The sequence below is a fragment of the Thunnus maccoyii genome, chromosome 10, assembly GCF_910596095.1.
Source record: "Thunnus maccoyii chromosome 10, fThuMac1.1, whole genome shotgun sequence".
Classification (NCBI taxonomy): domain Eukaryota; kingdom Metazoa; phylum Chordata; class Actinopteri; order Scombriformes; family Scombridae; genus Thunnus; species Thunnus maccoyii.
The window spans coordinates 9,501,062-9,516,859 of NC_056542.1; the positions used below are offsets into that span (position 1 = coordinate 9,501,062).

The 15,798-nt window shown below is 37.1% G+C and overlaps 3 protein-coding genes across 5 annotated transcripts in view; 2 read left to right on the forward strand and 1 right to left on the reverse strand.

The window, feature by feature from the left end:
• Nucleotides 1-15,798, reverse strand: part of zmp:0000000881 (spindle assembly checkpoint kinase) — a 19,359-nt gene continuing 3,561 nt past the window's right edge. The window contains exons 3-8 of one of the 2 annotated variants that reach the window (XM_042425088.1): nucleotides 14,659-14,704; nucleotides 6,913-7,053; nucleotides 4,887-5,051; nucleotides 3,553-3,691; nucleotides 2,781-2,888; nucleotides 1-1,275 (exon numbers count right to left, since the gene is read on the reverse strand). In XM_042425088.1, the coding sequence (XP_042281022.1) occupies nucleotides 388-1,275; nucleotides 2,781-2,888; nucleotides 3,553-3,691; nucleotides 4,887-5,032 (1,281 nt within the window). In that variant the 5' untranslated portion in view covers nucleotides 5,033-5,051; nucleotides 6,913-7,053; nucleotides 14,659-14,704 and the 3' untranslated portion in view covers nucleotides 1-387. Of the gene's footprint in view, nucleotides 1,276-2,780; nucleotides 2,889-3,552; nucleotides 3,692-4,886; nucleotides 5,052-6,912; nucleotides 7,054-10,584; nucleotides 10,652-14,658; nucleotides 14,705-15,798 lie in introns of those variants that run through there. The other variant, XM_042425089.1, reaches the window with a different exon arrangement.
• On the forward strand, nucleotides 10,272-13,509 carry LOC121905399. Its single transcript, XM_042423616.1, has 8 exons — nucleotides 10,272-10,764; nucleotides 10,979-11,035; nucleotides 11,388-11,642; nucleotides 12,294-12,329; nucleotides 12,469-12,522; nucleotides 12,637-12,673; nucleotides 12,818-12,834; nucleotides 13,083-13,509. The coding sequence occupies exons 1-6, from the start codon at nucleotides 10,272-10,274 to the stop codon at nucleotides 12,663-12,665; spliced, it is 924 nt and encodes a 307-aa protein (XP_042279550.1). The 3' UTR covers nucleotides 12,666-12,673; nucleotides 12,818-12,834; nucleotides 13,083-13,509.
• lsr (lipolysis stimulated lipoprotein receptor) overlaps nucleotides 14,688-15,798 on the forward strand; it is a 19,799-nt gene continuing 18,688 nt past the window's right edge. For both annotated transcript variants that reach the window (XM_042425085.1, XM_042425086.1), the window contains exon 1: nucleotides 14,688-14,901. In XM_042425085.1, coding sequence (XP_042281019.1) covers nucleotides 14,862-14,901 — 40 coding nt within the window. In that variant the 5' untranslated portion in view covers nucleotides 14,688-14,861. The remainder of the gene's footprint in view (nucleotides 14,902-15,798) is intronic.

Consider the following 15,798-nt stretch of genomic DNA (forward strand, 5'->3'; position numbering starts at 1 on the left):
TTCACAGTCCTATGTGTTCACAGATGGTTGTTCATGCCCACTGATATTTCTTTCTCTCCAGGTAAATGAGCACCTCAATCAATCATGGCTGAATATCATGTTACAGCATGAACAATGCCACTTCAAGAGGTATTCTTATTGCAGCATTAAACTACAATATTTTCTAGTTTTAAACAGATTTTATGTGCATTTTATCTGCTCTAGAAACATTTGCCTACAGTAGCTTAATCTCAGTTTACTCTTTATCTCAACGGAAATGTATTTTCACATGCTTTCCTACGAAGATACCAAAAGTTAGGTGACCCTGAATTAACCATTTAACCTGCACATGCAATTGCTATTTGAGTAACATCAAATAGCTAACCCGTAACCGGACTCTGACTAGTCTTAATTGCTGTTAAACTTGACATCATCATACTTGACTATCTTCCCATCACGTGTCACCACCTCCCTCTGCTCCCATGTTCCAACCTCTCCGTTTTTCTTCTCAAAGCGCCGCACCACCACCCTCCCTGTTGTGGGCAGGTTGCAGGGCAGATCCTTGGCAGCTTCTTGGTACAGCCTCATCTTCATGAAGTCCTGCGTGACGCCTGCTGCACCAGTTGGGACCAGAGCCTGCTTATCTTTCTTGTCCTCTGTCCTATGAGGGGAAGGAGAGAGGTGGCGTGCAGGTTGAGGTTTGGGTGAGCGCTCCCATTTCAGTGGTTCTGGAGACCTGTTCCGAGGTAATGGATTAAATGGAGAGGGGGCCCTGTTTAATGGTGATGGATCCCTGTGAAACGGTGATGGAGCCCTGTTCATTGGTGATGGATCTCTGTTCAAACCTCTGTTCACTGGTGACGGAGTACGGTTTCTGGCATTAATTTGGGATGAAGGTGGCAGAAGGTGATCTTGTCTAACAGGTCTATCTGTGACGATGCCCGCACCTCCGGCCCTCCGTATGTCACTTATGACCCCACCCATGGAGGCCCTTACAGAGGGGTTGGTCTCTACCATCCTACAAACAGCGTGACAGTATGGCTGACCCTGCAGGGTTTCCTTGATCTTGGCGGGACAGACGCTGGGGGTGTACAGCCGAATACGGGCACAAAGCTCAGCGATGATCTTACCCATCGCCCACACGTCCGAGCGCTGGTCCCGCTGGCTGCGCCTCTGCAGCACCTCAGGGGCTGAATAGGCCTCGTTCCCCATGTCGATGGCAGAGTTGAGACCATGCTTGAAGAACTTGGCCAATCCCAGGTCGATGATTACAGCTCTGTTGGTGTTATGTTCCACCTGGAGGACAAGCATCATTAAATCTTCAGATGAACAGCTTCCAGAGGGAAATGTAGATAGTATGAAATATTTTCTCACAAAATAATAAGCAACAAAACAATTGATTGAGTCATAAACTGCTTCTGCAGGCTGCACAGGTTTTGCTCAGAGATATTTGTGTGGCTGTTTCTTTTATACTTGTATGCAGTATGTTTACAATTGTGTTGGACCCACCTTCTGACAGCAATTGCTGAGATTTGGAAGGTGTGCAATGCATGTCAGCTTCTCAGTGAGCACTTCAGCCTAGAGTTCCCCTTAACAACCTTCTCTGCGTAGGTTCACAGAAGTGCAGTGTACAGACTTTAGTGGCATCTAGCGGAATGGACTTGGCAGAAATGGAATATAATATTTGTAGTATGAATTAATAAATAAGGGTATTCAAGTATGTTTTAATTAGTGTATAATCACCTGAAAATAAGAATCACTGTGTTTTTGTTACCTTTTAATGAGCCCTTTATATCTACATGGGGAGCGGGTCCTCTACCACAAGCCTGCCATGTTGCACCACCATGTTTCTACAGTAGCCCAGAACGGACAAACCAGACACTGGCTCTAGGGAGGGCCTTTCACATTTTTCACAAGTTTCCAGGCCACCATAGGTTATCCTACAGGCATGGAAGGGGACCGGGAGGGAGTTGGGGTTGGTATTCAGTTGGTTGCAATCTGCAATCTCACCAAAGATGCCACTATATCCTACACACTGCACCTTTAAGCCAGCCATTCTAATTTTACTTCTACCCAGCGATTAGAAATTTGATGGAAAAGTGACTATGAATGAGCTCAACACATCTTTACCACTTTGACAACACATACATGATATCAAGAAATGCAGTGCAAATACAGAAAATTGAAGTTGACTTCTTGTCAAAAATGCTTATTTTAGCTTTAACATCCTGATTGCATGATTCCAGGATTATTGGTGTTGGTTGTATATTACTCACGTTTCTGTACGTTTCTGCATATATGTCAAAGTGGTGAAGATCTTTTCTTCATTTGCTTGTGTTTCTTCTAGTTGCAGTACACTGAGTTCTCTCAGTTACCATAATAGAAAATGTATCTCATGAATCTAAAGTCTATTTTATTGTGTTTGTCTGCAGTAATCAGGTAACAAGACATGACATGATTGAGTGTACAGTCAAACAGTAGTTTGTTATTTAGAAATAACACCCAGAACTGACAAAATTTAAATTTTTAAACAGCAGTGATTCGTCAAAGAACTCTTTTGACCCCAGAGAGTTTTCTTTATGAAACACTGTTTTTAGAACTCTTAATACAAAATAATGATTCATCTGTTTGTATCTGCCCTCAGAACACCTGTATAATTATATCTGATTCAAAGTGTTCCACCTCTGACCCATGCTAAATTATATATGCTATGTTTTTGGGAATTTTGACTAATGAATGCACAGCTCTCCCACTTTATTCTTGAAACATAACACCTTCATACTACAAAGGCCTCCACTCACCATGATGTTTTCAGGCTTGAGGTCTTGATGGACGACATCTTTGGAGTGGAGGAAAAGCAGCCCTTCACACATGCCAATGATGATAGTGCCTTTATTAGATGGAGTCAACTGTACAAACAAAAATATGTGATCTAATTTAGCTGGACTGGCATCAGAAAGCACCTGTGTAATATTCAAACCAACTTCCTTATAATGACTTGCACACCCTTTTCCTTCACGCCTGAATTAAACTTGCTTGTCAGAAGTCAACAGGATGTAACATGTGAAATTAATAAGGAAGGTAGTATCCACACTAAAGCACTTTGGACAGCACACATTAAAGACAACAGAAAGACTACAGTTATAGAAAGGAGGACATTGTTTAGATTTCTCACATTAACCTCAAACTGCATGATTGCATTACGATTTGTCCAGATTTCAGTCATAAAATTCAAACATGAGGTGATATCTTGATGGCTTTGACTGTTCTGAGATTTGGTTGGTAGGAAGATTTGTATCCTAAACCAATGCATACTACAAGATAATGTCATGATACAAATGCTTTATTTAGCACAAACCATGCAGACTCTCCACGATCTTGACAATGAGTCATCTTGGCCAAGTTGGGGCTATAATCAGACTTTTAATTATGCAGTGTGTTCATTCCTTTACATGGTTTCATAAAAGTAGTGTGTGGTTCTACTACTTCTACTGGTTTTATGTATTCTAAATACTTAAATCATTAATTTCACCATGAATCAAGTGCCTTCGTCCTTTGTCAAGATAACCTTACCTGTATTTTAGACCTTGATGACTTGAAGATGGTGGTTTCTAGGTCCTCTCCGAAGATAAACTCAAGTGGAATGACCCATTTCCCGTCTTTGAGATTTATATTGCCCAGAAGCTTCACTATGTTGGGATGACTCACCTTGCTGCAGATGAGTGGCAACAAGTTAGAAAGAGAAAGAAAAGCAGAAATCGGCATAAAACTAAAACTAAATGACTATCTTTTGTGGAAATATAAATATAAACAGTCTGTATCCTATATAATGTGGAGAAGAGATTGTGTATGAATTTTCTGTAAAGTTTTGAGCACTGAAATGAATATCACCAGTAAGTAAAACCCCTTAAGCTAAAGTGAAGTATTTATTTGTATAGTCTAGAGCTGCAGTGATTAGTCAATTAATTGATTAGTTGATCAGCAGCAAATTAATCTGCCACTATTTTAATAATCGAATAATCGTGTTAGTAATTTTTAAAGCAAAAACACCAAATATTAAGACATTGAAGCTTCTTAAACGTGAGAATTTTATGCTTCTATGTGTCAGACATGATGGTAAACTTCTTTGGATAATCTTTGAATTTTGGACTGTTTGAAGATGTCGCCTTGAGCTTTAAGAAATTACAACAGGCATTTTTCTCTATTTTCTGACATTTTATAGACAAAATGATTCATCGATTAGTCAAGAAAATCATCGGCGGATTAATCGATAATGACATAATTGTTAGATGCAGCCCTAGTATAATCCAATATCAAATACTGTACATTTTCTCAAATTGCTGTAGGTTAAGAGTAAGTAACTTCTGTTCAAACAGAGACTAGTATTGTCTAGCAACAATGCAAAGTGCATGCCACAATCATGGACCTACTTTATCAATGTGGTATGATAAATTACAATCACATTTTCCTCATGAGAGATTGTACTGGGCCAGACCTTAGATGAGTCTGTGAAAGCATGGTCCCCCCCTTAGCACATATTTTTGTTGTGAGTGGCCAGCAATAACTGTTATTGGAGTAAATTGGGCTTACTTTGCACACTTAGCAAACTATGTTGTCTTTAATTGCTTAACATATCAGGATTTAACTGTGAATGTATTATCATATCTCATCAGTTTGTTTTGTGTGTTTTTTGTGATGGGATATTAGTATCTGCTAAGGATACGTAAACAGTGATTCCCTGAAATGGTCTGCAATGTTTCAGATTTTAAAAAAGGGGAGAGGTAGGGGGACTACAATTTTACTTAGTTCCTGGAAAGGTGGCAGTGTGGAAACTTAGGTGTTTTTAGGTTACAGTATTTTAAAAAAAATAGCTTTTTGAGAGTGCAAACATTAACACAAGTACTTACTTGTAGACATCACACTCTCTCTGCAGGTCCTTTCTACTGATGAGATGCTGAGGGACCTTCTTTATAGCAGCCCAGGTATCATTGTACTTCTCTTTGTACACCTTCCCAAAGCAACCCTTTGCCAGAGTGCTGGTGGAGTACGCCATCTATGCAATGTTGTGAGGGCTGTGGAGTGAGGGTGAAATCTTTTTTTATAACCATGTTGAAATTTAGGCCAAACAATATAATTACAGGGGGTAGATAAAATAGCAGAAAACATATTTCCTACGGTAAATGCCAATTTGGTGAAGATCATAATGTTTATTTATTGTTTGAGAGTCTGGAGTCTGTCTTGATTCACCATTTTTTGTGGTGTCTTTGAGTGAACATTGTACTCTTGAGTAATGTTCGAGTTTGGGACTGGTCTTTGTAATTTGTCATTGTTATTTTTGGGACTTTCCTCTTTGCTACTTTGTGCACTACTTTTGACTGTGCTGCATGAGCAGTGCAGGAAGGGGTTACTATTATAATTGCAACCACACAAGCAACCAAACAGAGAGCAGAATTAACAGATAATGCTGTGATATTCTAAATTTTTCTCATTTTCAACAAATCCAATGAAAAAACAGTGTCACTCAGCCCATGTAAATCTTTAAAAACAGGTCACAAATATATAGTTTCATTAAAAAAATAGCTAAATAATGACAGAAAACAGCTAGGCACTATAGTTTTTTTAGGAATTAATTCATTTGTTGGGGACTGTTATCAGCTGCTGAATATTTACGACAACAGGATGCTGTATGTGGGCTCGACTCAAAATAAACTACAGTACCCATGTTCATCATGATGAATGGACATGGACATGGCTCATTTTTATGATTTTAATAGGTTTTGATCAGGCGTCATGGTCTTTTAATGAGATTTGTTTGCAATAAGAAACATATACAATATCACCAGACCAGATCAAAACCTCTGACAGTCTCAATGAAATCATGACATCTATCGCAAACATGATGAGCTTCACCAAACTGCCACTTAACTACAGAGCTACTGTGTCGGATTGTCAAGTGTTTGTGACTTATCTTTCATTCTAGCATAAATGCCTGTTAACAGTCTATCAGAGCTGAGGAGTAAATACTGTATGTTGAAATAAGTGGAAATAAGCATTCCCAGGTGAGGAAGTGTGATCTCTGTTGAGTAAGACTGGTGTTACACTTCAGAGGAAAAAAAAGAACATGTTGTTCCAGTCAACTGGAATCAATATTTGAACCGCTGAACAAATCGGAGATACAGAATGGGTGGTGATTCAACCGTCTTAAACCAGGATATCCTGAATCCTGAGGTAACCTACAGAAAACTAAGATGAACGGATAATTCAAGCAAGCTGCTCACCTAAGTAATCATATAAATCAACCATAACCGCACTTGTTGTGTAAATAAGAGCTCCAGGGCGCTGATCTGAACAGTCATGTTGATTTTTAAGAATTTTGACAGAAGGCTGACCTCAAGGAAAACATTCTGCAGCCCATTTCAAACAGACTTTCAGCTGTGTGTTGTATAACAGCAAGATTAAATAGTGGACAAACTGGTAAGTCCACAAGAGGGGGAAAAATGTGTCTTTGCCTTGTCTGCCTTACAAAGTCGGCATCTTCTAGGGCAAGCACATAAAAAACACAAAGTCACAACAGCAAATAGCATTAAAATGAATAGTCATAGTATTTGAAAGAGCACAGTCAGTCACCTTAAAGCAATACATAATCTCAAATGAGTAAATGAAGGTGTTAAACAGTGTAATAACCACTGAATAAATGAAAGGTTTATCAGCAGATATATTCTGTTCAATAAAGACACTTAATTAAAAGCTCCTCATGTAATAAAATCTAGATGATCCAGTGCCACAACTCTGGACTGACTGGTTCAGCAGGACAAAAACAAAAAGTAGAAAGCTTATCAGTAATTTTAACAATACACTAGCCCTATACATTTTCTAAAAGTGGATAAATATGTTGTACTTTGTTGCTCCACAGAATTTTTCTCAGGTTCTTACCTTTATGCTGTTGAGGGAAAGGAGCTGCGTCAGGTCTGAACATGAGTTGACATAGTTGTCTCTCTTTATACCTGCTCCACGCCTTCTTGTATGTTGTCCATAGCCCTGAGCGAAGCAGGCACACCTTAGTGCTGCCGCAGCCTGAGTGGAGGTCAGGAATGAGAAACACAGCGTAAATTGATGTACACCCAGTGAGAATAGTTAATAATCGTAGTTTTGTACAGACATTCATGATCCCCAGAGGACTCTGAACCTGACATTTCCTCTAACCACAACCATAACCCAAGCTGTGAACCCAACCACAGAGGCATTGCTACAGGAAACACGATTCTAACAGACTTTAACACAAGACTGACATGCCTGTAGACTCTTTGCCATTTTATCCTCTGGTAAACCATAACTCTAAAGTTTTGTTGTTGGTTGAAAAGCATATTTTACAAAATATTGCAGGAAACTACTAAGACATTTCAAGCAGAGCTGTTCTACTGTCAAACATATTTAAACGACCCCTTCTCATGTGTGTCTGATATGGTTTTTCAAGAAAAAAGTCCTATTATTACCACGTCAAAATCCTAAAAATAGCATCTACTCCTTCTAACTCATCAAACATTCCAGGATCTGTAAATATGTAAATATTGTTAATCTCAGAAATTTAACTGCTGGACACAAGATGTCTCCAACTTCACTGTAAAGTTCATTTTCAGTGTATGTGCACTGGAAGCTTCAAGTTTCCACATCACACTTATGTAAGCTTCCTACTGGACCAGGAAACTAATTGTAATGTCACAAATCATGCTTGTACACCCACTCCTTACAGAAAAACTTTCCACTTTCAGCAGATGCATGTGAAAACAGTTTTCCAGCGTCAAACTCTGCACATCCACCACTCTGCACAGTGACACTCAGGCATTCGACTACAGGAACAAGAAGTAAAACACATTTTTGAGCGGAGGGGGACTAATTTTAATGTAGCTCTGCAGCATTATTAGGGAAAAATTAACAAAAACTAAATATCAAATTAGAGTAGATATCAGCAGATACCCAAAATTGGAGTATCATGTTTAAAAAACAAAAAAATAAAACATCTGCGGCACAGAAGCATGTGACTTGCAAAATAGTTACTGTAAACATATTATATATTGATCAAGCTTACTCAATAGAGAAGATGTCACCCTCTCATAAGCAGCCAACTGAGCCATTGTTGTAGCCTATTCCTCATAAGGGGGTGGATGTTTCTGCTCCGCAGTCAGTTCTCGTGAAACAGATTGTTTCCTTCTTTTTTAACCTCTGTTTTTCTTATTTTTCTTATCTATTAGTTTATCATTATTATTATTATTTGACCTCAGTACTTCTAAACTTATGTCCCTGCCTAGCAACTCAGGTTCCTTGGTACAGAAATAGAAACTTATGATGGAAAAATAAAGAACTGAGGCTGAAACAGTTTCAGCTACTCATACTTAACTAATGATTACTCACCAGGAAGTGGAAAAGCTGCAGACAGTTCTCAGAGCTGACAGTTTCATTTTCTCTCTATTATTTCTGATCTCAAATGACCACGAGTTTGACCACGAGTGACACAATATTACCTCCTTTGATAATCTGCAATCACTTCTGGACACAAAAAGTGAAATACACACACACACACACGCAGAGGAAAACTGAACCTCTTCAGAACAAATGAAAATAAAAGGGATTAATAAAAGTAGGCCAGGATTGTCAAACTAGTACCTTGCAGTGGAATTATGACTAACACGAGTGATCTAATGACACGTGGTTCAACATGGCTTCTACTACATCCGTTGTTACCTTCATTGTGATGTTGTTTGTTGCAGCAAATTTCTCCCGAGGGAGACAATAAAAGTGACTATGACTTTGATATGTTATCAGACTACAACAAATGCTTGAGTGCAAATAAAATGCTTAAGTTTACATTAAGTTCACATGTGTATTTAGAGCAGTCTGCATGTGATTACCCATACTGGATTTTTTTAATGGCAGGTATGAACTGGACCTTCACCCACTGTCTTCTGTGGAACTATAGTTTCAGTCTTGTAAAATTTACACAATATTGTATTTCATTCAAGACGAACACATATAACATAAAACACACTGTTGAGTGGAGTTTTCAAGAACGTTTCCTCCACCAGATGGAGGTCTTGTAGTTTGCAAATGGGGACTGTCATAACTGCACTCATTTCCTGGATGAATCATTTGCTTGAAGACAGAAAACAACTTAACTGCTCAACTGCTGCTCATTTCAACAACAATGACCCACCCGACGGACAATTTTACCAAACCTCAGCCAGAAAGTAAGTTTGTTTATTTAAATTTCTATCTTTTGATAGCTTTAGAAGTAGAAGGCTATTTACTGTGCTTATCTTTCGGTTTGCAATGCTTCACATGTCATTCATTCTAGTTTGCAAACCGGCTCTAACAGGATTTCGATTTGTGCACTTGAGCCTTTGAATGAATCCGGAGTGTTATTAACTTCAATGACAAAATAGATAATTTTCTTCATATTTTTGCACCTGAAATCATGTCAGTAGCAAACTAACAATAACATCTTCAGCATGAGCAGCACGTGTTGCTGTATGTTTTACCATTATCACAAAAACAGGAACTTTTAGCATTGCTGTTACGCATTATTATCTGACTACTGTATATATGTCTATTACTTTACTACTTTGAGTAACCTGTAAGAAGTCGACATTTTATGTTTCTGTGTTTTTATTGTGTATTTTTATTTTCACTTTTTCTATGTGTTTTACTGTGTACTTTTATTTCTTTGTGGCATCATGCTCATGTAAAGCACTTTGTGAGTAATGTTCTCTGAAAAGTGCTATATAAATAAATTTTACTTACTTACTGATGTGTTTAAATTTGAACTGGATTTTTAGGGTCAAAATTAGAGTGTAAACTTTTTTATCAGCTGTTGAGATTATTTTAAAAAGTTTAAACCACGTGTCTGACAAGTATTTTTTCTGGTAATTTGATATAATCCGTGCTAAAGATGAAAAAATATTCATATTTTGTAAATTATAGCCGTTATTAATAGTTTTATTGTATTGTTTTACACTTGAAGGTGGCTGTGCCCTACACACCCAGGAAAGCGGGTATGTTTCTCTTTTATTCTAAATATCATGTAATGCGATGCTCAAGCAGTGGAGGCTGTGCCTATTTCCATAAATGTGGCTCAAATATCATAATTTGTTTAAATCCATTTCTATTATCTATTAGTTTTAATTTACATAGTATCAGCATCTCCCTTGCTTTTATTATTTATAATTTTATACTGAAAAGATTCTTGAAATTAAATGTGCCTTTTTTCATGGAACAGTGATGCTGGTCTCTCTTCCAACATGAGGCACAAGTTCAGTGATAAAAATGCTTTGCCTGTGGGGGGTAAAGGCAGCTCTGTAATACCGATTCCAACAAGCGAACTACAGGATATCTATGAGAGCACTGAGATGGTTGGAAAGATTAGGCCACACCCATCAGAGTTTGGGCCCTTAGAGGTCCTGTCCAGGATGGGCCTCACAGAGCCTGAGTCATACCCTGCAGCTGCTGAAGAGGGCTTCTTAAAACTGTCCACTCCGGCTCAAATGAACGACTTTACACCACAAGCCACACTGTCAGAGAGCAGCCAAGAAGAGGAAGCTGTCAGCGCTTTACCTGGAACAACAGCCATTACAGAGGCCGAGGCGGTGGTGGGAATAGACGAGAGCTACACCATGTGTAACGAGGTGGACACCGAGGGAAACCCAGCAAAACCAAAAGGCCCACCACTTGTTCCTGGACAGGGGAGAAACAGGAACTATCGCAGAAAAAGAGCTGCTGCGAAGAAATGGAAATGTAATAAAATTTCAATTTAATTTTAAAATGTGCATTTATTGTGCATTTCACATTTACTAATTTTGATTATAAATAACAGGGTATGATATATATATCTGTGCAATATTATTTAATTAATAAATGATTGTCATATTATTCCCAAAGCTATGTACATGCAGTAGTTAATATAATCTTGGAGTTTAATCCAAAAGTTTCTATATTTTTCTATTTTCAGGTTACCTTCTATGTCTGATGACATTCATGAATATTCCTTTCTGTAAGGGCAAAGCTGGTATGTAGTGTGACACACAACAATTCATTTATTTAGGTTTTACTGTCTTGAATGGGGGCTTAAATTACTTCTCATAATGTGCTGTGAACAATGTTTGACCTATGAAGCGCAGTATATATTTTTTAAAACCACTTGATATTTTAGTTATATTATCACTTTTATTATCATTCATTTTGTAAACCCACTGACTGAATCAAACTGGAGTGATTTTGTTATTTCAAATAACATCATAGCAAGAATTCTTTAAGCATCTTTTCTGTGAAATTTAAATGTACACACATTTACACCTGGGAGCTACTCGTCTGTTTATATCTCTAATTCATCAATGCTTTTTTTCTCTGTTTTTTGACAGCACTTAAGTGTTTTTCCTGCATGGACAAGGACAGATGTCCCAAATTGGTGAACATATTTGAAAGTGATGACACTCGTCTGTACCATAGAAACAAACAGCCATTTCCAGGGTGCTCTGGAATCTCTGCTCCTTCTTCTAAGATGTGTGATGTCTGCTCTGTCGAATCCAACATCACCATCATCTGCTCGGGGGATGTTGGAAAATTGGAGGTGGAAGATAGTGATGGTGCACAGATCAAAAACACTCCCGCAGTCCGTATGTATCACATAAATATATATACATCTTATTACACTATATATATATCTCTGCTCTGTTTTTCAAGAATAAGCTCTGAATTGTTATTTCCTTTTTTCAAACACAGAGTTATTAAAATGGTGTTGAACAAGCAGTTATCAGGGTTTTCCCCAAGAAATATCTGTCTCATCAGTTTAATTTGTATATGATGGCCTAAAAAATATCACAATCATAGAATATATGCCATTTTTTCTGTGAAATGGTACTTCTCTTTTCCTGTAAAATTATATGTTTTACTTTCATTTTTTGATGTCAGCAGAGGTTTGGTAGTAGCCCACCTCCCGCCAAAATGCTGCTCCTGGAAACCCCGGTTACGTCTGTAGTTTGGATGTCTTAGACTTACAGATGTTTCATCATCTTTTGACTTGAAAAACACCTAATCGATGCCTACTGTGTGTATTCCTCAAACATATTTGAAATATGGTTTGCAGCCTTATCGTGTACATTATACTTATAATCCCCATATTAGTATCTACAGTATATCTAAAAAAAAACAATGCATTGAATTGCATCATCTCTTAACTATGTGTAACATTTCCTGTTAATTTCCTCTACATGTGCAACAGACTACTACTGTTTATATAACTGCAACCTTTTGTCTCTTTTAAATAGCCTGTTCCATCATGGAGAGCAGCCCTATTGAAAGCAGTAAGTGTCAAGACTATGCTGTCTTACAATATAAATTCAATTTTCAAAGTGCTATTATAAACAAAAATGACAAGTGCATTAAATCTGAAAAGTTTGGTGAAGCTTCTGATGCTATTTTAAATTCTTGCCTCTTTTGTAGAACAGAAGCAGCAGACCTCGAACCCCACACTTACTGTACTGATTGTTGGCTGTGGTATGTATTTTATACAAACATGCAATTTTATGCTGACATTGATGTAAACTCGTTAAACCGTGCTTCATGTGGTTAAACAGCCAGCAGATTTTTCCGATGTGTTTCATTTCGCAGTTCTGCTTTTACAATGGTGGCAACGTTGACCTACAGTGTAAGTGTGACTCAGTATGATCATGAAAATGATATGTTTGAGACCTTACGTATTTGGTTTTAGTTTAGTTTTGAATATAACAATTCCATGTATGATTTTGATATTGTAGATCACATTTCTCAATTTGTTTTTCTTTATCTTTAGTGCTGCTGGAGAAACAGGTAGGTTCAATCTGTTTTGATATATTCAGTTTCACGATGAATGCATTTGTCATATAATTTCTGTATATAACAGAATTTATCTAAATTCTCCCTCAAACATGAGTTGCTGTGAAATATTAGTTCAAACAATTATGTTAAATCCAGAAATTATCAGGCACACTATGAGGACTGTGAATATTTTTAACTAAATAAACTCACTTGAAACTCAGTGAGTCAGGTTTTTTTTTCCTTTTTTTTTTTTTTAATAGGACTGAAACTGGTCAACAGTGAGGAACACTGCATGATCAAGAAGAAGACAGTACTGTGATGAAGTATTCAATCATTCTTTTGCATTTTAGTATGCATGTTTTAATTCATATTGTCTTTCAATACTTTGATCATATTCTGTAACTTCACTTCTTCTTTCCTTTTCTCATAATTCTTCTTTTTTTTTTACTCTACTTGCTGTCTTTTTGTAGTCAATTTGTTTCTGCAAATAGCTTTAGATGCCATATGTAAAATAGCTGTAGAGGGTACTTTTTTACTCTTTGGGACATCTGCTGTTTAGACTTGTGATAGGAATGCAACTGTCTTATTTTGATTAATAATTCATCTGCCAATTATTTTCTTGGTCAATCATTTAATCGTTTGGTCTATAAAATGTCAGGAAAACTGCTTGTTTTGACTATATGTCCAATCAACTAATGCCGTGCTTGACTAATTGGCTTTCTATTACTCTGATTAAAAAAGTTTTATACAGCATCATGGTACTGTCATTATTCACAGCACAGATATTGTGCAGGCCATAATGTTTTCAGCGAAGTAAAGTAGTAGTGAAGTAAAGTGAAGTATATACAGAATACATACATAAATGCACATTTTTTTGCAATGATCCTTCAAATGTGGTTATCAAATCCTTGTGACAAAGATATGTAGTGGAGGCATGATATTTTACAGTTTAATTATACATTTTATTGTATAAAACAACATCAGTGCACTGAAACAGTTACATTCAATGGGAATTTAATAATAATAAACAATATGAATAAAAAACACAACAACAAAAATATGTATGTATATATTAAACTTGAACTGAGAAAAAGGATCAAATATGCATGAAATGCTGCCTAACTTTTAAATGTTTAAAAAAGTATCTGTCCATATTGGACAACATATATGTTGATACCGATATATTTGTGATAGGCCAATATCAGCTGATAATATCAGCTGACCTATATAAGAATAAAGTAGCACAAAATGGAAATACTCATGTCCTTAAGTACTATAGCAAATGTACTTTGTTACTTCCCCCCACTGTGAATAATAAAGTGAGGTATTACATTACATACATAGATACATAAATATACCATATATAATGAATATATGTCAATCTTAATATTATGTTAATGCTATTTTGTTTCATTGACTCTTGATGCTCTGGCAAAATCATTGTTGTGACATTCACGCCTATAAAGCGAATTTGAATATTACTGTGCAATAGTCAGTGGTAAGCTGCTAAATTTAATTCCTGCAGCACAAACACACACTTATCATGCACTCCCACGCACACACTTGTTTTCCCACAGACGGGTTGAACATTAACAATAGTACTGATGGTGTCATCTGGACCGTACCAACTAGCGAGAAAGTGGCATTTGGTTATTTCTTGATAAAAATTCTACCTTTGCCAACGAAATTATCTTTATAAAGAAACGGTTTCTTGTTTCAAAACGTTGCTCTGCTTTCACCAGCAGGTCCTTGCAGTCAAACGAACTTCAGTGTCAACAACAAAACAACCTTAAAGAAAATTCCCCACCCCCATGTTTCGCAACCCTGGACACTCACCTGTTGGCTGCGCTGTTGACGTTGGGCGTTCAGGTACTCCCCTTGTCTGCAACATACGAAGACACAAAATGGAGTTGACTCTACCTGGCTGAGGAAAAGTACAGAATTGCTCAATATTATGCATATCCTGAAGTTTTTCTTTGTGTATTTGATGAATTAACAATACATAAGTCGACTGAGATCCCGAGGAAAAAGGATTAAACATGTTTTGGATATTAATAATCGCCGCTTTAATGGGAACAGGTAAGTTGGCCTATTTTTTTTTCTTTGGAGCCAACTGGGTGGGCCCTCTTCCGTGAAAGTCCGTACATGATGGTTCTCTTCTCTACTGTTATTGCTCAACGCCTTCTAGATTTTGACACAATTTCCCATATAAAATGCTGTTTTGCGGGGTATTTTTCTTAATTCAGACAGGTTATTATTCAGTGAGTAAGTTGAATTTAATTTAACTCTATCTTGTTAGATTTTTAAAGCAAATAACAAACCTGTTGTGACAAAACAATAGTAATTTCTTCCGGTTGATACTTGTTTTCAAAACTGGTTGTTTTGGGATATCAATAAACCTATAAGTATTTACATGGAAGAAAATTTAGCCACACCAGAATGCCTACAAAAAACAACCCACAAACAGAATGGGCGATTGTATGATGTACAAGAAATATGTATAAAAATGAAATGTAACAGTATGTTTCAGTCATTTCAGTCAGGCACAAATATGTGAAACAAAAACCAAATAACAAGAAAACAAACAAACATTCTTTTGTCATTAAGGAAATGATTGCTGAATGTGCCGTCTGGAAATTTTGCTCACCACAAACATTTCGTAATGTGTTACAATTAGCTTGTTCAGAGATTAGAGACCATCAGCTAAGGGAGGGTTGATACCCACACTGCGGAAGTTCCCACGAGCACAATACCAAGAAACAAGGCTGCTGTTCTGTGAAGGTTCTATTGAAATATTACTCATTACACATTTCTAAGTGTGCGGTTTTGGCTTCACATTAATATCATGGTAATAGGAGGTAGATGAGAGGAAATGTGAATCAGAGCAGGATCAAATGTACTTTCTGATATAAATGAGGTAAACAAAATATTAGATGAGAACACCGCAAACTACAGCCTCCAAAATGAGAAGGTGAA